Raw genomic sequence first — 22,829 nt, 5'->3', positions numbered from 1 at the left:
CCCAAGGGATGGCAGGGGTGGGGGGGAGGACCAGAGTGCTACGTGTTGTGTTGTAATCTGTCAAGCCCTGAATATGGAAGTCTCTCACCAAGACCCATGACCCCAGCTGATGCCTTTGGAGTGGTGCCCTTGACCATGGAATCTTCCTGGACCAGTTCTCTGGAGAGAGGGAGGAACTTCTGGAGATCTGATACAGGTTGCTATACAGGGTGGGTACTTCCTAAACTCTGCTGGCTCAATTTGAAATTGCTAAATGGTGATTTCTCACCTCCTCTAATAAAAGAGTCAACTCTGCCTCTTAGTTTTTGATTTATCACCAGAATCCTCCTGCGCCCCTGTTCACACTTCCCCCAGGAAAGTTTCAGAATTTCTACTAGCAATGAACAATGCATCTTGGGTTAGCAGAGTCTGTAACCTGAAGCGTCTGTAACCCGAGGTACCACTGTAGTCTGTTTACAAGAAATCTGGTCATTACGTCACATCAAACTTGCAGGTTTTAATGCCTTTTCAGTTCCAGCAACCAAAAGCCACAAGAAAGGTAGGCCTTCGGGTGGATTGTTAACCCTGGTGGCTCCCCATATAAAAAGTGAACACATCCTGTCGACAAATGCATAGCTGTCAATGTTTCCCTTTTTTTAAGGGAAATTCCCTTATTCCGAATAGGATTCCTTGCAAGAAAAGGGAAAAGTTGACAGCTGTGCAAATGCTAGCTGTATATTACTAGTAACAAAGATAGAGCTAGTATGCCAGGAAATGTTACTGATCAATGTGTATATCCCTCCCACTCCTACTGTCACAGCCAAGAACCTACAATGGGAATTTATTGCACATGTGCTCAAGAATCTGGACTTCATCTGCCCTGACCTACCTATTACATTGACTGGAGACTTTAATGCCCGCCTAGGCCAAGGGTAAGAAGTGTATACAAAAGCATGGGAAATCTTGGATACCTCTGTTCTCCCAGACTTCTGTTTTTGGGAACGTAGATCCCAGGATCCAGTAATCAGTCTGGCTGGTCTGTGACTCACCAAGCTGACCACCACCAGGGCCCTGAATTGGCTCAATGGGCTAACTGACTGGGAAGGCTCTGGGAATTTTACCTATATCTCCCTGCAGGGAAATAGTGTGGTGGACTATATTCTGATACCCACTAATTTGATGCCCTATGTGGCTGAGTTCTACATAGGTGATCCTATGCTCAATGACCATCTCCCTCTACATTGCAAACTTGTCTTTCCATTGAGGAATCGAGTCTCCAGCACACAAGGAAAGGTGAACTTTCCATGTTGTTGGAGTCTCTCGGTTTGAAGAACTTATTGACACTTTAACAACTGAACTATCCCATTTACACTCGTACAGGCCATCTAAGAAGAGGGGGATTCGCGATTGGACTGACAAAGAAACCATAGCAATTAAAACTGAGGTTAGGAGAATCTATAGGGAGTTCAGAGAGACGGGCAGCTCTCCAGCCCGACATTTACTTCTCCAGATCTCAACAACTTAGGGAAACTATCCAGCTCAGCCGTATAAGATATAATCAGGCATGGTGGGATACGCTACTCTCAGCCATCCTAATGAAAGATCATAAGAAATTTTGGAAGGCTGTAGCAGTCTCCCCACAGACACAGGATAATTCGCTGACATTGATTCCATCTTTGTCATGGGTAGAGCATTTTAAGGCGGTTTTCTTTGATGACTGTATTCTACCAGATAGTCATGACCGTACCACTTTTACTTCCACGGATGAGTGGCCCCCTGTCTCCATCACTGAAGTTATAACTTTAACTGGCCAGATGAAAGCAGGAAAGGCTGCCGGCCCTGATGCTATTCCATCTGAACTGATCAATGCCAAGCCAGAGTGGTGGGCTCTGATACTAGCAGAACTATTCACTATGATAGATAGATCTGGTATCATACCTAACTCATGGCAGCAATCTATAATTATCCCAATCTTTAAAAAGAGTGACAAAAAGCTGTCATTAAATTATCGGCCAATTAGTCTACTGTCAAACATCGGGAAATTGTATGCTAAACATCTGTTAAATAAACTAACTACTTGGCTTGATGAGAATAACATCATAGGTCCAGAGCAGGCAGGGTTCAGGCCAGGGAAATCTGAACAGAATGAACAGATTTGGACAATAAACAGACATGGGACTGGACCGAAGCAGCTTAAGAAAAAACCTGCAGAAGATCCTTCAAACCTCCTATGGAGAAGCTTTTCCCATTTTCGGGAATGGTGGAAGGAGAAAGAATTTGCCCATGTGAAGTCCATCAGGTGGAAACTCTTACACATATGGTTCTTAAATGTAAACTATATGTGGATCTCCACCAGCAGTTCCTAGAATAACTCTGCATCCCCAAATGGAAACCAGAGTCAGAGGTCATATATTTTCTATTATTGGGGAATAATCAGGAGCTCACCAAGTTAGTGGCTAAATATCTTTATCTGTTTTTTTTTTGTCATTGAAACACATTGCAGACGTCTGATCTCCCTGGAGACCTAGAGATGTAATGTTAGACTGCTTTGCCTCTTTCATTTGACAAATGTTTTGTGCCACTGGGAAGGTAGTAATTCTGTATTGATTTGCTATGGATGTTTGTATGTGATGCCAATAAAAGGTTTGATGATACATTAGTAAACAGCCTTGAAATCAACCTTCTGCAACTCCCCTAAGCACGGCCAATAAACTACTCATGTTTGCCTTTCATGCTACAAAGGCCACAGCACAAAAAAGATTTATGTGTGTAGGGGTCAGTTGAGCCAACAGTTCAGTTATGCCACAATAAAACAAGAAAGGAGCTTCAAAATTTCCATTCCATCAAGTCCTCTCCTTCCTTTAGGACCCAACTTTCCTATGGAAGGCAGGTGCCGTAGCTTTAGACAGCTGACAAACCATGAAGGAGCAACCAAACTGCACTTGGTGTATTTCTTTCAAGTGATAATGTAACTGGAACAAAGCACAGTCGCTAGTCACCTGCTCCAGATAAACAGCTACACAATTTGCCGCCTCTTGGTTTAAAGGAACAACCCAACCCAACATCATGTTGTACAGAGATCAGTTTCCTTCAACCAAACAGCTAGCATAGGCTACACTTGAGGGCTAATCTGGATTCAGCTGTGATCCCCCCTGGACAGACCTACAAAAGTCACATGCTTTCACCCTGGAAACACAACACAGGATAGTCAAATGTGCACCATCCTGTCCTGCTCAGAGTTAGGGAGACAAATATACCAGCAACAACTTGGAACGGGGGAGACAAACTTTTTAATGGAGCCATCCAGCTGTCTAAAACAGAAAATGATTCTCTGCTTTAAAAACTATTTTATTTCTACTAAGGATTATTGAAAAATGGTTAGGCTCAGACCTCAAACAAGGCTAAGGTACAAGTCTTTTGGGCACATAAAGCTCTCTGATAACCAAGACAAAACACTTGTCCCTATGGCTTAATACTGATGGGCAGTGACTCTTCAAAGGAGGCACCTTTTTCTTTCTTTCTTTCTTTCTTTTGTAAATAACTTCTTATTTTTTCCGAAAATAATAATCAATAAAATAAGGATACAAAAATCAAACCACCATTAACATTTATACTTCTAATAAAAAATTCTACTATTTTACAAACCTTCTTTTGAGGTTATTAAAACCTCAAGACTTCCTTCCACCCCCTTCTACTGGTTCTTTACATCTTACATGATTCTCTGCATTTTGTTATCATTTTTATCCACTTGTTACACCTTTACATTATCTAATTATTTACGACTTACAAGTGCTTAATCTAAACCTGCCAATGTAGCAACTTGTTTACAGTATTTCTGCATGTACACAATAAATTTCCCCCATTCTTTTTTAAACTTCTCATTGTCAGAGTCTCCGAATTTTGCCGTCAGTTTTGCTATTTCTGCATAGTCCATAAGTTTTATTTGCCATTCTTCTATTGTTGGCAACTGTTATTCTTTCCATCTTTGGGCTAACAGGAGCCGGGCTGCTGTTGTGGCGTACATAAGTAATTTCTTCAGTTCCTTGGGAATTACTGTTCCTATTTCTGGTTTCTTTGCAAAGGTTAGTTTAAACATTTTTTTCAATTCATTATATATCATTTCCCAGAAGCTTTTAATAACCTTGAATTCCCACCACATATGATAAAATGCAGTAAATTTGAGATCCACCTTCCAAAGTTTTTCCCAATCATTCATTTGTATGTTATGTCCCAGATCCTTTGCCCACTTTATCATTACACACTTAACCTCTTTGTCTTTTGTTTCCCATTCCAACAGCAATGGGAATTTTTGACAATAATTTTATATTATCCTCCACTATTTCTCTTTGAAATCTTGATATGGTGTAACTAAATCCTTTCTTTTTATCATTTTTAAAGGTTTCATTTTGTTGAAAGTATTGTAACCAATCTATTACTTTCTCGCTGATTTCCTCAAAATCTTTCAACTTTAATTGATTATCCACTTCTGTTAACAGCTCATGTTCACTTTTTTTACTGATATTACTGATATTACTTCTGTCAGTGAGATCCACCATGGTGTCTTTTGTTCTAGTAAATCCTTGTATCTCTCCCATACTTTTAAAATTGCATTTCTTATTATGTAGTTCTGGAATCCTTTGTGGACTTTGGCTTTATTATACCATAAATACACATGCCAACCAAATCTATTGTCATGCCCTTCCAAATCTAGAAGGTCTGTGTTTTCTAATTTAATCCCGAATCCAACATATACAAGATACTTCATAATATAAATCTGGTAGGGAGAAATTTCCTCTATCTTCAACATAAATAAGGAGTTTATATTTTATTCTCAGTATCCTCCATTTCCAGATAAATCTCGCGATATCTTTCTGCCATTCTTTGAAGCATCTCATATTGCTTATCACTGGGACTGACTGAAATAGAAATAACATTTTTGGCAATACGTTCATTTTAATCACCAGTATCAAGGCAGACCTTTTAAAATCACAGTAATCCAAGTTTATGCACCAACTACTGGTGCTGAAGAAACTGAAATTGACCAATTCTATGAAGACTTACAAGACCTTATAGAAATGACACCAAAGAAGGATGTTATTCTCATTATAAGGGATTGGAATGCTAAAGTAGGGAATCAAGAGATAAAAGGAACAACTGGCAAGTTTGGCCTTGGAGATCAAAACGAAGCAGGGCAAAGGCTAATAGAGTTCTGCCAAGAGAACAAGCTGGTCATCACAAACACTCTTTTCCAACAACACAAGAGACGACTCTACACGTGGACATCACCAGATGGGCAGCATCGAAATCAGATTGATTATATTCTCTGCAGCCAAAGACGGAAAAGCTCTATACAGTCAGCAAAAACAAGACCTGGAGCTGACTGTGGCTCAGATCATCAGCTTCTTATAGCAAAATTCAAGCTTAAACTGAAGAAAGTAGGAAAAACCACTGGGCCGGTAAGATACAATCTAAATTAAATCCCTTATGAATACACCGTGGAAGTGAGGAACAGTCTTAAGGATTTAGATTTGCTGGACAGAGTGCCTGAAGAACTATGGATGGAGGCTCACAACATTATACAGGAGGCAGCAACTAAAACCATCCCAGTGAAAAAGAAATGCAAGAAAGCAAAGTGGCTGTCCAACTAGGCCTTACAAATAGCGGGGGGGGGGGGGGGAGAAGGCAAGCAAAATGCAAGGGAGATAGTGAAAGATAGAGGAAATTGAATGCAGATTTCCAAAAAATTGCAAGGAGAGACAAGGCCTTCTTAAAGGAGCAATGCAAGGAATTCTTTCAGGTCATTTTCACCCTCCTCAGGGACTGTTCTGTTTCATTTCAAGGACCGCTAGAGAATCCGCAAATGATTCCTGTCTGCCAGGACACATCCTCCTTTGGCGGTTCCTGAAAGTTTTTTAAATCTTTGGTTTCAGTCTCCAGTTTCCCTGATTTTTCCTCCAAGCCTTTCAGAGAGACATCAAACGCTTCTGTTTTCTTAGTTGGTGAGTCAAGCAGTACCTTGGGTTACAGACGCTTCAGGTTACAGATGCTTTAGGTTACAGACTGCGCTAACCCAAAAATAGAACCTCGGGTAAAGAACTTTGCTTCAGGATGAGAACAGAAATCGTGCAGCGGTGGCGCAGTGGCAGCAGTAGGCCCCATTAGCCAAAGTGGTACCTCAGGTTAAGAACAGTTTCAGGTTAAGAACAGACCTCCAGAACGAATTAAGTTCTTAACCCGAGGTACTGCTGTACTTGAAAATTGTGTCACCATTTCTGTATTTTTATCAATTTGGGCTAGTAAGTTATCTGCTAATTTGTCTGAGTGCTGTGTTATCTCCTTGGCCAAATCTGATTTCATCTCAGAAATCATATCAAATAATTCAGAGTGGGACTCTTTAACCGAGGCCCTCCTAGTCATCATTGGTGTTGCCTGCTCCTTGGTTGCCATCTTACTCAAATGCAATTACCGTATCAATTACAATTGTTACAACCTATAGAAAAAATTCAGCTCCTTTTTCAATCGCCTGTGCCCTGCTCCTTTGCCCCCCTTAATTGAACCAGGAACCTTTTGCATGCAAGTTGAATGCTTTAACACTGGGCTGTGGGCCCTCCTCCATCTTGTTTACTCCATGTCTGACATCTAGCTCACTGCAGACAATCCTGGCTAGCAGAAACATCCCAGCACAGGGCCAGGCTGAGACTTGCAACCTTAGGCACTCTAGCCCTGAGCTGCAGGCCCTCCCATCTAACTAAATTCTTCCAGAAGGACACAAGTGAAGCAAAACCTACCAATGAACCCTGTGTGAGACAAGATGGATAAATGGCAGATTGAATTAAGTTGCTGGGAACTGTTGCTAAGCCCAGGGTGAGTGGCCAATTACAAGATGTTTAAATTTACTACTGCAGTAGCTCAGTATGAGGACCATGTCACCTACCTCATGCACAGGCTGCCTTCATGGCTGCCAGCATTTCAAGAAAATCCCCTACATGTGCACATGAAGACTGATCATGAGGAAAGATGGCCAACTCCACGGCTAACAGTCACTGAGACACACAAAGTCAATGGCAGTTCCAGGACGAGGCAGAGGGCCAGCGGAGCTGGTGGGACAGAGGTTGGCTGCTGAACAGCAAAAGTTAGGAGGCAAAGGAACTCCCCCCCAAGCTCCTTGCACAAGTCCCACTGAAGTGAGTGCAACTTCTGATCCCATCAGAATCTGCCTCACCAATCCCAAGTCAGACCATTAAAGCAGCTGGCTCAGTATTACCTTCACTGGCCAGCAGCAGCTCTCGAGGGTTTCAGGCAAGGATATTTTCTCAACCTTACCTGGAGATGTTGCCAGGGATTGAACCTGGGACACGCAAAGCATGAGCTCTGCCATTTGAGCCATTCATTTTTCTCAGGTTTGTGCAGGAGTGAACATCCAGGCAACTGTCCTGGGAGTGCAAATCTGAAAATTTCTGTTTTCCTTGGTTTCAAGAGATCTGTATGACTCAAAAGCTCACTGCCAGCATATTAAACATCAGGTGAGACATGGAAGGAAACACCTGGGGTTCTCATCATCCTGTTGTCATTTGCCATTTGTTGTGTTGTCTCTGAAGGATTCAGGACACCTAAGCTCTCAGCCATTTCCTAGGACAAAGATTGTTACCTGTAATCTAATTAGGAAAGCCTGCTCTCACCTCTTTGATCCTACAAGCAGTGGAGCTAACATACATAAAAACCAAATAGACTTCGTTGCTTTGAAATCTATGTTTAAGCTAAAGAATTTGATTTAAACACATCCTGATCTACGTGATTTGAGGGCAGGAGGGGATCACTGCAGGTGTGCCTGCCCCTAATCACTCAGCAATTACCACTCAGGAATATTTTGTATTGAGCAGGGAGCTACCTGGCTCACAAACATAAATACACACACACATACTTAAAACTGCTCTCTCCTTGCCCTGTTCCCTGCCACGCCAGCCAACCAGACTGGAGCTGACAAGAGCACCTACAAGGCCAATCCATTTGTTTGCACCAACATCATCTTAATGTTGCTTCTTCACTAGATTCTTTTGCAGAAAACACCAATGTCAGGATTTAAAAAAACCTATATGCTACAATTGGAAACCAACCCTAACTTTGAAGGACAGGAGAGTAGACCTTTTTCTCCTTGCCTCATACTCTTTCTAAAAAAAGGGAAAAAATGTTCTCCTGAAAGAAAAGGAAAAACCTCCAGTGCTGCTCAGCACTTGATCTAAATCACACTGCAGCTGTTCCATCCCTTTCAACAGCAAGTATCACATGGGGGTGTTTCTTTCTTGTCTGGGTATCAGTCTAGGATTGCATCAGCACAGTCATCTCTCTCTCTTTCTGAGCAGACAAGCACCGCATCCCTCCACAACCACCTAGGCCAGAAGCATTGACATTCAGTGCATGCGTAAGACTCAGCCCTGCCTGTCTAGTACATGGGTAGGCAAACTAAGGCCCGGGGGCCAGATCCAGCCAAATCGCCTTCTAAATCTGGCCTGTGGATGGTCCAGGAATCAGCATGTTTTACATGAGTAGAATGTGTGCTTTTATTTAAAATGCATCTCTGAGTTATTTGTGGGGCATAGGAATTTGTTCATTTCCCCGCCAAAAAGAAAAAATATAGTCCAGCCCCCCACAAGGTCTGAGGGACAATGGACCGGCCTCCTGTTGTAAATGTAAATGTACACACACCGATGGTGCACATAAAACCATGTGAAGTGCTCACCTTAAAGGGGCGAGGAGAGATTTCCTCCCTCTAGCTATACTCCAGTTCTTGATCTCCTGGCTAGCCTAAAAAACAGGAGCAGGAACATCATTCACCATCAGTTCAGGGAGGGAACATTTACGTGTCCTCTAAGAGACAAATGGGAGGCAGATGGCGCTGTGGGTTAAACCACAGAGCCTAGGACTTGCCGATCAGAAGGTTAGTGGTTCGAATCCCCGCAACGGGTTGAGCTCCCGTTGCTCGGTCCCTGCTCTTGCCAACCTAGCAGTTCGAAAGCACATCAAAGTGCAAGTAGATAATTAATAATAATAATAATAATAATAATAATTTATTATTTGTACCCCGCCCATCTGGCTGGGTTTCCCCAGCCACTCTGGGCGGCTTCCAACGAAGATGAAAAATACACTAAAATGTCACATATTAAAAACTTCCCTGAACAGGGCTGCCTTCAGATGTCTTCTGAATGTCAGGTAGATGTTTATCGCTTTGACATCTGATGGGAGGGCGTTCCACAGGGCGGGCGCCACTACCGAGAAGGCCCTCTGCCTGGTTCCCTGTAACTTGGCCTCTCGCAGTGAGGGAACTGCCAGAAGGCCCTCGGAGCTGGGCAGAACGATGGGGGAGGAGACGCTCCTTCAGATGTACCGGACCGAGGCCGTTTAGGGCTTTAAAGGTCAGCACCAACACTTTTAATTGTGCTCGGAAACGTCCTGGGAGCCAATGTAGGTCTTTCAAGACCGGTGTTACGGGCTCTCCGGGCTCCATGCAATCGGAGGGGGCGCTTCGGAGCCAAACAGTCAATAGCCCTGGTTAACTCCACATTCCAGCGGGCCACCAGGGAATCGGCTGAAAGGCCATCAACATGGGATAAAGCATCCCCTACCACTCTCTGGAAACCATTTGGATCCATTAAGTGGCGGGGGCGGACCATCCGAATCGGTCCCACCTCCCTGCAGAGGGGATGGGTTGCAGAGAAGTCCAGTTGCACCAGGAAGTGATCTGACCATGGCACTTCTTTCATTTCGCTTTTACTTAGTGTCAGATCACCAACATCCATAGAGGTAAACACCAGGTCCAAGGCATGTCCGCGGCTATGGGTTGGGCCAGACTTATTCAGGTACAGCCCCATGGAGGCCATGCTTTCCACGAAGTCCCAAGCGGCCCCTTGTAAGGTCGTGTCGGCATGGATGTTAAAATCCCCTAGGACAACCAAGCTAGGTGTCTCCAGGAGAACATCCGCCACGACCTGAAGCAGCTCGGGCAGGGAATCCTTGGTGCAGCGGGGAGGTCGGTACACCACAAGGAATCCTATTGCCCAACTTCCATAACATGCACTCGGAAAATTGGGTCTTCCCAATAGGACGCCTGGTGCAAACTGATGACTTCCTAAAAATCACTGCAACCCCCCCCTCCCCGCCCACATGACCTGGGTTGCTGTGCGTAAGAGAAACCTGGTGGACAAGCAGCGGCAAGGACAGGCCCATCTGCTTCATCCAACCAAGTCTCTGTTACACATGCCAGGTCAAGTCCTCCATCCATGATCAAGTCATGGATGGCAGTGGTCTTATGAATCATTGACCTGGCATTGCACAGCAACACTTTCAGGTCATGTGGGTATTCCTTGCTGATTCTAGTATCCATCCGGTCAGGACCAGAACCAGAGGCAGGGATAGTCCTCAGACAACAACTAAACCTGCCTCCTCTGTAATGACATAATAGGTACCGCTCCAGCGGGAAGGTAAATGGCGTTTCAATGCGCTGCTCTGGTTCGCCAGAAGCAGCTTAGTCATGCTGGCCACATGACCCGGAAGCTGTACGCCAGCTCCCTCGGCCAATAAAGCGAGATGAGTGCCATAACCCCAGAGTCGGCCACGACTGGACCTAATGGTCAGGGGTCCCTTTACCTTTCAAGAGAGAAATGCATCTACATTTATCCCAAAAAGGATGAGCTCTTTCCCCCTTACAAGGCAACCCAGACTTGCACGAACAAGGCCAAAAAACAAGGTAGAAAACAGGAACTTTGACCACGAAGGGCTCCATGGAAGTCAAGCACATGGAGATACGGAGCTGCAGGAAGCCAGTATTATTGCTGGTTCAGCACCCTGTCTAAAGATAACTGGAGAAATATGGTCTCTTCCTGGGAAAGAATGTTTTCCCTCACAACACACTTCCTCATTTGATCAGAAACATTTCAATCTCACAGTCCACATGTCCTTTTAGGATTCCCAAATTCTGAAGTCCATGTCTTGGGCAATTTGAAGCCTTCCAACGCAAGTCCATGGACAAGGGCAGTTTCTGCTCTGTATAAAAAAAGGTCCCAAGTTCAATCCCTGACAGCTGCCTGGAACCCTGGAAAACTGCTGCCAGTCAGTGCAGACAATACTAAGATAGGTGGTCTGATGTGGGCATATACAAAATTCCCAATTACCACTCCCACTCCCCTTTTTGCCTGTACTTTTTCCAAACAGCAATCAGGAAAGTGTTTGTTGTACCTGTCCTTTGACATTGAGTCAAATGAGGGTGCAGAACATCCCACATGGCTGGGATAGTGATTTGTAGCAGAAGACACAAAGGTGCTAATAGAAGAAGAGTTTGGATTTGATATCCCGCTTTATCACAACCTGAAGGAGTAAGCAGCTAACATTCTCCTTTCCCTTCCTCCCCACAACAAACACTCTGTGAGGTGAGTGGGGCTGAGAGACTTCTGAGAAATGTGACTAGCCCAAATTCACCCAGCAGCTGCGTGTGGAGGAGCGGAGACGCAAACCCGGTTCACCAGATTACAAGTCTACCGCTCTTAACCACTACACCACACTGGTTCCCTAGGAAGCTTAGATACAAGGTTGATGAGCTCAGGAGGGGGGGGGGGGAATCAGTGACAGAAATATCTCCCAAAGGGATAAGAGTAGCTGGATGAAAATAGGGAGGGAGGCTTTTAAATCCCTGGAAGCAGAGAGGAGGCTTTTGGTTCCCCATCCAATCACAGAGAGGACCATTCCAGGAAGAAGTAGCAGCCCAACGAAAAGGACCAACACAGTTCAGTGGTAGAGCATCAGGTTTACATGTAAATGGTTCTGGGTTCAAGCCCTGACATCTCCAGCTAAAAGGAGGAAGGAAGGGGGATGCACAAACCTGGGAAAGTCCTGAAGCCTTTAAGAGCCGCCACTGGTCAGAGCAGAGAAAGCTGGGCATAAATGGGCCAATGGCACCTTTGTATATTTACATCAGCTCCCATGAAACAGAATAAGATGTCTGGGTGTCCCATCTCTAAGGGGACTTTGGGGGGCAGGGGAAAAACCTTGGCCACTCAAGATTTTAGACAACTGGAGGCCAAGGAGAATGGTACCAAGGTAGCTAAGAGTAGCAGGTAGAGGAAGAAGACCAAGATGTGAATTCCCACTAAAGCGCTGCAGCAGAGGTGCTTGCCAACGTTTACGCTGACTTTGGTGACACTGGAGAAAGACAGTTGCTACCAGGGACAGCAGTTCTGAAAAGCCTTGCAAAAGCCCAGCTATTTTCATAATTTCTTTGTCAAACTTTAAGTTGAGGGGGTCAGGGGAAGGGTCTGACATGGAAAGGATCAATTTGATTATTTATATGACCCAGGTGTCTGGTTGTGGGCACCAACAAAGGACACAAAACATCCACCAACCATAAGTGGAGGTTTACTATGGTCACAGTATCATTTTAATTTTAATAATAGTAAAAAGAGTAGTAGGATGAAGGACATATCTAAATTTGTCTGGCAGGGCAAAAAGCCCAGAATAAAATTTAAGATTTTAACTGATGCAAAAGATAGAGGGGGCTTTGCCCTGCCAGACTTAAGACTCTACTATGAATCGGCAGCTTTTTGCTGGTTGAAACACTGGCTACTTCTTGAAAACACAGACATTTTGGACTTGGAAGGGTATGATAATAGCTTCGGTTGGCATGCATACTTATGGTACGACAGGGCAAAAGTCTATAAGGGTTTCAAAAATCACATTGTTAGGAAAGCATTATATAACGTTTGGATGCGGTATAAAGATTTATTGGAAAGTAAAACTCCCAGGTGGTTGTCACCAATGGAAGCTAAGGAGATGAAAAAACTTAATATGGACTCTAAATGGCCAAAATATTGTGAAATTTTAGAATATGACGGTGAAAAGGTTAAATTACAGAGTTATGAGAAATTAAAGTCCAAAGTACGAGATTGGTTGCATTACCATCAGATAAATGAGACATTTAAACAGGACAGGAAAATAGGATTTCAGAAGGAGAGGTCAAAGTTAGAAACAGAATTGTTAGAATCCAATACTAAGAATCTGTCAAGAATGTATAACTTGCTGTTGAAATGGAATACACAGGATGAAAGGGTGAAATCAGCTATGATTAAATGGGCACAAGATATCGGTCATGACATTATGTTTGCGGACTGGGAACAGTTATGGACCACTGGTGTTAAATTTACGGCATGTAATGCCTTAAAAGAAAACATAATGAAAATGATCTACAGGTGGTACATGACCCCAGTCAAGCTTGCAAAAATTTATCATTTGCCCAATAACAAATGTTGGAAATGTAATGAGACTGAAGGTACCTTCTACCACCTCTGGTGGACCTGGCCGAGGATTAAAGCCTTTTGGGAAATGATCTATAATGAAATTAAGAAAGTCCTTAAGTGGACTTTTCCTAAGAAACCTGAGGCTTTTCTCCTGGGCATGGTTGGCCAATTGGTGTTGAAGAAGGATAGGATGTTTTTTATGTATGCCACCACAGCAGCAAGAATCCTTCTGGCAAAGTATTGGAAGATGCAAGAACTACCTACTCTGGAAGAATGGCAGACAAAGGTGACAGACTTCATGGGACTGGCAGAGATGACCGGCAGAATCCGTGACCAGGGGAAAGAGACAGTGGAAGAGGATTGGAAGAAATTTAAAATATATCTTAAAAACTGTTGTAAAATTGAGGCGTGTTAAGATGTCAAGGAATAAGAAATAGAGAATTACAGCTGTAACTAATAAGTTAAAGAAAATTTAATGAAAGGGAATCAAAAAGTTAATTGACTGGAGGAGTTGCTAAAGAAATGTGAAACAAGGATGCAGCGAAAGGGAGGTATGGGGAAGTCAGGGGAAAGAAGGTGCACGAAAATAAGAGTATGAAATTATACATGTTTAAGTGTTTGTATGTTTTTGTTTTGTGCTTTGTTTGTTTTTATTATGTGTTTGGAAAATGAATAAAAAAAATTATTTTTTTTTTAAAAAAGGATGAAGGACAACTGAAGCCAAAGAAGCATCATTGGAACAACTTGCCAGGGTGGGGGTGGGAATCCTTTTATGTAGAGGAGGGGGGTCATTATAAACTTTTTTATTTATTCTATTTATTTTTCACATTTTTGGACTCATGTACCTCAAAGCTACTTAAGAAGGAAAAAATAAAATGACAAAGGCATTAGATGAAAAGAGCAGCAAACATCTGACAATAAATTTAAAATGAACAGACCATCCCCACTTCACCTAAAGGTCATCCTCAGTGGCTAAGCAAAGGCCATTGGCATAACTAACTACCCTTGTAATTAAAAACCAGAAGCCTAAATAAGGGTGGTTTTGCCTGGCACCTAAAATCGTGCTTGCCTGGGGAGAGCATTCTGCCAACAGGGAACCCCCTCTGAAAAGGCCCACTCTCATGTTGACATCCTCTCTGCCTCCCTCACCAAGACCACAAGGAAGGGCAGAGTTCACGTTGGTTCATGTGGGTAAAGGCGGTCCTTGAAGTAGCAGGATCTTGAGTCACTTAAGGCTTTATAGGTCAAAAGCCAGTCCCCAAACTAATCAGTAGTAGCCAGTGCAGTCAAACCAGATATGCTCAGACCCTCTTGGGTTATGCTCTTGGATGGTCTTGTGACTGTGATTTAAGCACCAGATGTAATGCTTAAAGGTGTTAGACTCTGACCTTGGGAGACAAGGGTTCAAATCCTCACACAGCCACCACGCTCACTGAGTGGCCTTTGGCCAGTCACTACCTCTCAGCCTAACCTACTTCAGAGTTGTAGTAGGGATTAAATGAAATGAGGAAGGGAGAACCATGCATGCCACCTTGAGTTCCACAGGGGAAAAGTTAGGATATAAAATGTAATAAATAAATCAAACATAACTTAAGAGCAGTCAAAGGCCAGGGTCAGGGGAATGCAAAGACCTGAAGCAGCTTCCACCTCCTGAAGGGAATCCAAGCGGACCACATGCAAAAGAAAAAGGGGGGTGGATTGAAATCCTTCATTTGGTTCACATTCACTGTACCCCAAATCTCACAGAGTGCTGGTTTGGGGGGAAATTTGGGGGAGACAAGGGTGAGGGGTTTATAAAAGTATGGTGCTGGGAAAGAGCAAAGAGGGATCTATCCTGGCTGACCCTTCAGTCAGCCGTCATGGTGGAGGAGTTGTATCTGGGATATTGGAGAGGGGTATCTGGATAGGAGAAGCAGACTCTAGATTAGAAGATATTCATAGGAAGGGGAGACTCATAATTGGAGCCAGGGTGGTGCAGGAGTTAGTGTCTGACAAGGACCTTGGAGGGACAGAAATGCAGTAATAATATTGATGATAACAAGGATGATGGGGAGTACTAATCCTGGCTCATCCTCCTTGGCAGAGTTCCATCACAGGTGCTTTTGGCCTGCAGGTGTTGGCGGTGGGGGTGGTGGAGATAGCCTGCGTGGCACAGTGGTTTGAGTTCAAATCCCTCCACTCAGCCATGAAGCTCTCTGGGTGTGATCTTGGGCCAGGCACTGCCTTTCAGCTTGGCCTACCTCTCAGGATTGTGGTGGTTGCTGTCAGGATAAAAAAGGATTAGGACTTGGGAAAGACCAGCCAGCCTAGCCCACCCCACAAGGTTGTCGTGGGGGTATCAAACGGGGAGGGGCAAGGACCATTTACACCCATGTGGAACTCCTTGGAAAGAGAAAAGGTTGGGACAGAAATGAAGCAAATAAGTAATAAATGAAATAAAGTACTGGCGGGGAGGAGCACACTGCAAGCCCCCCCCCCCACCTCCTGCCAGCCGCTCTCACCTGGGCTCGGGGAGGGTGATCTTCTTGCTGGCGCGAGCGGCAGGCGAACTCTTGCTCTTCTCCATGGCCATGAGGTAGCTGACGTCCGCCAACACGGCCTCCAGGTCCGCCATCTTGGCTGCCCACAGGCCTGGGCCTTTGGCCTGGGACTCTGGCCAGGGCCCGCACTTGGCAAAAAACACCTGTCGGGTGAGGGTGGGGTTCTCTCCCCAGGAGGGCCCCTTCTCAGCTGGTTAGCCCCTCCTCCTCCCTAAAAACAAAGGACCCCCCCATGTAAGCAAGCCCTTCTCTCCTGCTAACTGGCACACCCCCTAACCCAGGATCCTATGATTGACCCCCCCAATACCCTCACTTTATGTCCCCATTTCCCAATAGGGGCTAAAATGAACACTGTCCCCCTATCACCCACAAAATGACCAACAGACTCCTCCCCCGGTCCCTCCTTTTATATATAGACTACCCCCTCACCTTGGCTCTTCTAAATGAACCCCCTCAACTCTCTCACACGAAATTGCCCTGCTCTGAAGAGACCGCTCCCATCCATTTACGGCCTAACCTCCCCCCCCCCGAAAAACCCCTTTGGGCCCCGCTTTCCCCTCCTCCAGGTCCCCCGAAGCCTTGCCAGTTCCCACCCTATATATCTGGGGTGAGGAGGGGGCTCGGAGTTCTGCTAGTCCTGGGGGGCCATCCCCCCGTGGCCAGGGAGGTTATCGGGGACCCCCCCCTCCCAAGCCGAGACCCTCAAAGAAGCAGCAGCTGCTGCCACCGCCGCCTTCCCATCGCGAGGGAGCAAAAGATGGGAAAGGCTGCTCCCCCCGCCCTCAGCGCCCCTCTTTCGGCAGGGGCAGCGAGGGAGAGCGGCTGGGGGGCCCGCTGCAAAGGAGGAAAAAGCAGCCTATGCCCGGAGAGGGCAATGCACGCCGGGGGCGCAGAGAGCTGTGCCGCCCCCCAAGGCGGCTCCTTTCCTATTGCCCGGGGGGGGGCGAAGAAGGGTCGCTGGCGCTGGGCAATCCGGCGCAAACGCCCCGACGCAGCTTCCTTGCAGCCGCGGCCGCCGCCTTCGCGCGCCGCCCCCCGCTCCTCCTTTGCGGGCTTCTGCTGCTTCTGCCCGCCGAGGCTGAACTTCCTCTCCCGGCCCAGGAGGAGGAGAAGGACTGCAAGGACGAGGCGGCGGCGCCTTCCAAACTCCGGCGCTGGATCGATTTCCCCGCCGCTCCGGACGGCAGTAAGAAGCCGAGCCGCCGCGAGCCGGCAGGCACCGCGCCTGGTTGCCTCCAAGCGGCCTCCTGCGAGGCGCTGCCCTTCTCACACGAAGCGATTTGCTGATCCGCAATATGGACCGTGGGCTTCTGATTCCGATTAGAAGTTCTGCTTCATCCAGGAGCATAAGAGGAGCTGCTTTAGGCCAGCAGTCGGGCCCCTGGTTCATCTCCTAGCCCACCAGGGAAGAGAAAAGCCTCTCCTCATAGCTGAGGCCTAATCCTTCCTTTTAAACTGGAGGGGCTGCAGACTGAAGCTCCGACCTGCCTGGAAAGCTGCTGCTCTCCTGCTGACCTGTGAGCCTGGACGCCTCAGTGGGAGGCAATTATTATTATAAACAGTATATAACAGCTGCAGCCTTGAATATATAGAGCAAAGGGGTTTCAACTAAAGGGGCACCTCAGATCAGCCAGGTAAGCTTTATAAAGGTCATTATTTTAAATAAAAGTGGAAATTTGGGGTTGGAAGAGACCTCAGGAATCATCTTGTCTAGTCCCCTACTAGCAGTAGCCATTCAGCCCCCGCTCAAAAACTGCCAGTGAAGGAGAGGCCACCGGTTCCCCTGTCCAAAAGCTCAACCCACCAGGGACTTCTTCCGAACATTTAGGCTAAATCCTTTTCCTTCTGATTTGTATCCACTGCTTCAATAGCTACCCTCTGGGAGCAACATAAAATGAATTTGAGCCATTGTGTGTGTACCAGCCCTGCACATAGTTGAAGGTGGTCATCACATTGCCTCTTAATAGTCTCTTCTCCAGGCCAGCCAACTCCAAGGACTTGTTTTCCACTACAGTGGTACCTCGGGTTACATAAGCTTCAGGTTACAGACTCCGCTAACCCAAAAATATTACCTCGGGTTAAGAACTTTGCTTCAGGAAGAGAACAGAAATTGTGCTCTGGCAGCGCGGCAGCAGCAGGTGGCCCCATTAGCTAAAGTGGTGCTTCAGGTTAAGAACAGTTTCAGATTAAGAACGGATCTCCAGAACGGATTAAGTTCTTAACCCGAGGTACCACTGTACTTCATCATCTTTGCCACTCTCCCCTACAGGCACCCCAGTTGCAGTGTCCAGAACAGGACATAGTTAATAATAAAGTCCTTATAAAAGTTGCAGGTGGCAAGCACCATTTTAGCCCAGGGCCTTCTCTCTTGGAAACTTGTATGCTGGATTACTCCCCCCCCCCCTTAATTATTTCCCTTATTAAATTGCAGCAAACATTTTGCTTTTTGCTGCATCTGGAGCTGGCACAGCAAATCCAAATCAAGTTATCCAACGTACCCTAACTAATTTTCATTTTCCACAAGCCCAACTGTATCCTTGGATCTCCTTGATGTACATGAAGGCATTCGTTAGAAAATATACCAAGTCAGAAAAGGATTTTGGGCAGCAAGTATCCTCCACTCTTTAATAATAATAATAATAATAATAATTTATTTGTACCCCACCCATCTGGCTGGGTTTCCCCAGCCACTCTGGGCAGCTTCCAACAGAAATTAAAAATACATTAAAATGTCACACAGTAAAAACTTCCCTAAACAGAGCTGCCTTCAGATGTCTTATAAATGTCAGGTACTTGTTTTTCTCTTTGACATCTGATGGGAGGGCATTCCACAAGGTGGGTGCCACTACCGAGAAGGCCCTCTGCCTGGTTCCCTGTAGCTTTGCTTCTCGCAGTGAGGGAACCGCCAGAAGGCCCTCAGTGCTGGACCTCAGCATCCAGGCTGAACAATGGAGGTGGAGACGCTCCTTCAGGTATGCTGGGCCGAGGCCATTTAGGGCTTTAAAGGTCAGCACCAACACTTTGAATTGTGCTCAGAAACGTACTGGGAGCCAATGTAGGTCTTTCAAGACCGGTGTTATATGGTCTCGGTGGCCACTCCCAGTCACCAGTCTAGCTGCTGCATTCTGGATTAGTTGTAGTTTCTGGGTCACCTTCAAAGGTAGCCCCACGTAGAGCACATTGCAGTAGTCCAAGCGGGAGATAACTAGAGCATGCACCACTGGCGAGACAGTCTGTGGGCAAGGAGGGTCTGAGCCTGCGTATCAGATAGAGCTGGTAGACAGCTGCCCTGGATACAGAATTAACCTGCGCCTCCATGGACAGCTGCGAGTCCAAAATGACTCCCAGGCTGTGTACCTGGTCCTGGCACAGTTACCCTATTCAGGACCACAGAGTCCTCCACACCTGCCCACCTCCTGTCCCCCAAAAACAGTACTTCTGTCTTGTCGCCATCCATCCTCCAACCGCCTCCAGACACTCAGACAGGACCTTCACTGCCTTCACTGGTTCTAATTTGAAAGAGAAGTAGAGCTCGTTATCATCTGCATATTGATGGACACCCAGCCCAAAGCCCCTGATGATCTCCCAGCGCCTTCATGTAGATGTTAAAAAGCATAGGGGAGAAGATGCAACCCTAAGGCACCCCACAAGTGAGAGCCCAGGGGTCTAAACACTCATCCCCCCACTACCACTTTCTGGACATGGCCCAGGAGGAAGGAACGGAACCACTGTATAACAGTTGTGATGGCCTGGGAATCTGATTCAGAAGCTGAACCTGAGGAGTCCCCGCCTCCAGGGCCAGCTGAGCCGGGGCAGGGGCTTGAATCTGAAGGGCCTGCACCTGTACCGGATCCTTAGGAGCAGACACCAGATGTATCCACTCTGGCTCCGGAGGTGATTGAGGACCCATTGCCTGCAGGTGCGCCTCTCCCAGCCCTGTCAGGGGAAGGTGAAGCTGCCCCTGGGTCCAGTAACCCTTCAGCCTCTCCTGAGCTGCAGAGGCTCAGGGCAGAGAGGCAGAGGGAACTAAGTTCTCACAGGAGGAGTGCTCACCTTAAGGCCAGGAGAGGAGGGTCACCTGTGGGGCCGGGACTGCCCCTGGCCTCAGAGGAGATAAAGGCCAGTCAGCCCAGTCCCAGGTTGCGGGAGCAACGTTGTTGGAAACCTGTTTCTGCCAGCACCCAGACCTGTTCTTCCAGAGTTCCTGACCACACCCGGCTTCTTGCTTTGGACCCCGCTTTGCCCTTGGTGGACAGTCTCCAGACCCTCGACCCAGGACCGGACTCTGACCACGCCTCTCGGTAACCCCCCCCCCGGGTCCAGCACAACAGTGCTCCCAGCTCCTCTAAATGGTCCAGAAGGATGTTATGATTGATAGTATCAAAAGCCGCTGAGAGATCCAGCAAAACTAGGAAACAGCTCTCACCTTTGTCCCTAGCCCGCCGGAGATCATCAACCAGCGCGACCAAGGCAGTTTCAGTCCCATGGTGAGGCCTGAATCCCGATTGGAAAGGGATCCGAATAGTCCGCATCCTCCAGGCGTGCCTAGAGTTGTTCAGCAACCACCCGCTCAATCACCTTGCCCAAGAATGGAAGATTTGAGGCTGGGCAGTAGTTGGCCATACTGGCCGGGTCTAAAGATGTTTTTTTAAGAAGCTGTTTAATGATCACCTCTTTCAGCGGGTCTGGGAACGCTCCCTCACAAAAGGAAGCATTCACCACCCCACAGAGTCCATCGCCCAGCCCTTCCTGGCTTGCTTTTATTAGCCAGGATGGGCAAGGATCAAGGAGACAGGTGGTTGGTTTCACATGTCCAAGCAGCCTGTCCACATCCCCGGGGGTAACGGATTGAAATTTATTCTTTTCAAGTCGACCAGACAGGGCTCTAGCACTCTCCCGACCCGGCCCTGCTCCCATGGTGGTGCCTACCTCCTTCCGAATCTGCAAAAAAACTTTGTGAAATCTTTGCAGGAGATCTTGGGGTCTTTACAAGGCCCCAATGGTAAAGGTGGTTCCGTTAAATTGTGAACTACCTGAAAGAGTTTCCTGCTACTATTTTCTGCAGATGCAATAGAGGCGGTGAAGAAAGTCTTCTTCGCTGTCGCTGTCGCCGTTTGGTAGGCTCAACGTTGAGCTCTAACCTATGTCCAGTCCAATTCAGAATGAGTTTTCTGCCAGCGGTGCTCTATCCATCTCAGCGATTGTTTCCTCACCCCCAGCTCCAGGGGAAACCATGGGGCTGTCCGGGCTCCATGCAATCGGAGAGGGCGCTTCGGAGCCAGACAGTCGATAGACAGATGCGATTAACTCCACATTCCAATGGGCTACCAGGGAATCAGCTGAAAGACCATCAACATGGAATAAAGCATCCCCTACCACTTTCTGGAAGCCAAATGGATCCATTAAGTTGTGGGGGCGGATCATCCGAAATGGTCCCACCTCCCTGCAGATGGGAAGGGTAGCGGAGAAGTCCAGTTGCACCAGGAAGTGATCTGACCATGGCACTTCTTTTGTGTCAGATCACCCACGTCACTAGAGGTGAACACCAGGTCTAAGGCATGTCCATGACTATGAGTTGGGCCAAACTTATTCATGGAGCCCATGCTTTTCACGAAGTTCCAAGCAGCCCCTTGTAAGATCATGTCAGCATGGATGTTAAAATCCCCTAGGACAACCAAACTAGGTGTCTCCAGGAGAACATCCGCCACAACCTGAAGCAGCTCGGGCAGGGAATCCTTGGTGCAGCAGGGAGGTATAGGCTGGTATACACATTTAATAAATAATAAATAATAATAAACAAGAAACAAAGAGGCAAGAGAGAGAGAAAATAAACAAACCAATAACCCTTTTATCACAATTCAGTAAATTCTTTCCAAAAATTCCATCAGATCTTAATATTAAAGTCCTTTCTATGCTTTTTCCAATTCTTACACCAGCCATCAATGGCCTAGAAGCTTCTTGTATTGCAGCCACCTCTTTATGTTTAAGCTCCACCACTTGTAGACGTCTTCCATCTTCTCTGACCCTAGCTTCATTTAGTTCTTCCGTAAGCAAAACAGCTTTCCTTTCCGATTTTTCCAGTAGCTGTTGGGATTTGCCTTCCATAGCTATTTCCTGCACTGGCTCCCTGCATTCCAGCTTCTTTCCAACAGGTCCTGTATGCATCATAAATTCTCCCATTTTTGATATCTCCAAAGCAAATTTTGTTTGAGATTCTGTTCATTTCAGCTTTCAAAACCAAAAGCTGTTGTTAAAGCAGAAGTCATGTGCACATTTTGACAAATGAATGAATGAATAAATAAATAAATAATCCTTGCTATATTTTACATTATTCACTGCCATGCCCATAAAATGGGCTATATATCAGATCTTGATCTCTGTAACCTTCTGTGGTTATGACTTCAAATGAACTTTTTCTTTCTTTTTCCAAGGAAAAGGAACTGTTCCCTTCTGAAACACTTTCGGCATGAAACATTCATGACAAGAACATCAGCTGAAATGATCTTCCACACTTGTTGCTAAATATCCAGACAACCATCTAATTGGGAAGCAAAGAGAAAAGCCAACATCAGCCCGTTAGCAGCATTGCCTTAATAGTTCTGCTTTATACAAATTTATTTCCCCACCCCCTCACAAAAATAGAATTAATGACTTTCTGAGATCGATTGGGATCATGGGGGATAGTGGACAACATCAGTTATACACCATATTACATCCATTCACTGACTTTCTCGGAATAATTGACTGTTGTTTCAATAGAAAGCAGTCCTGTGTGAAAATTCTAAATGGAATCATTTATGAGAAGAGGCACATTAAACTAGCACTGTAGGAGGTTAAAAAGCAACAAAAAAGGCTTTTATGGGTATGTTCGTAGCAAAAGGAAGAACAAAGAAACAATGGGGTCACTTAGAGGAGAAGATGGTGAAATGCAAACAGGGGACACAGAAAGGGCTGAACTCCTCAATGCCTTCTTTGCCTCAGTCTTCTCCGATAAAGAAAATAATGCCCGACCTGAAGAATTTGAAGGAAA

General features: G+C 46.1%; 1 protein-coding gene across 5 annotated transcripts in view; it reads right to left on the bottom strand.

Moving 5' to 3' along the window:
• GRK3 (G protein-coupled receptor kinase 3) overlaps positions 1-16,560 on the bottom strand; it is a 159,316-nt gene extending 142,756 nt beyond the window's left edge. For 2 of the 5 annotated variants that reach the window (XM_081884596.1, XM_081884598.1), the window contains exon 1: positions 15,761-16,560. In XM_081884596.1, the coding sequence (XP_081740722.1) occupies positions 15,761-15,873 (113 nt within the window). In that variant the 5' untranslated portion in view covers positions 15,874-16,560. The remainder of the gene's footprint in view (positions 1-15,760) is intronic. The other 3 variants (XM_081884595.1, XM_081884597.1, XM_081884599.1) reach the window with 3 other exon arrangements.
• Positions 16,561-22,829: the final 6,269 nt, after the last annotated feature.

Source organism: Podarcis melisellensis (genome assembly GCF_964234715.1).
Source record: "Podarcis melisellensis genome assembly, chromosome: 13".
NCBI classification, from domain to species: Eukaryota; Metazoa; Chordata; class Lepidosauria; order Squamata; family Lacertidae; genus Podarcis; species Podarcis melisellensis.
The sequence above is the reverse complement of the archived record's forward strand: the minus strand, read 5'-3'. Positions and strand labels throughout refer to the sequence as shown.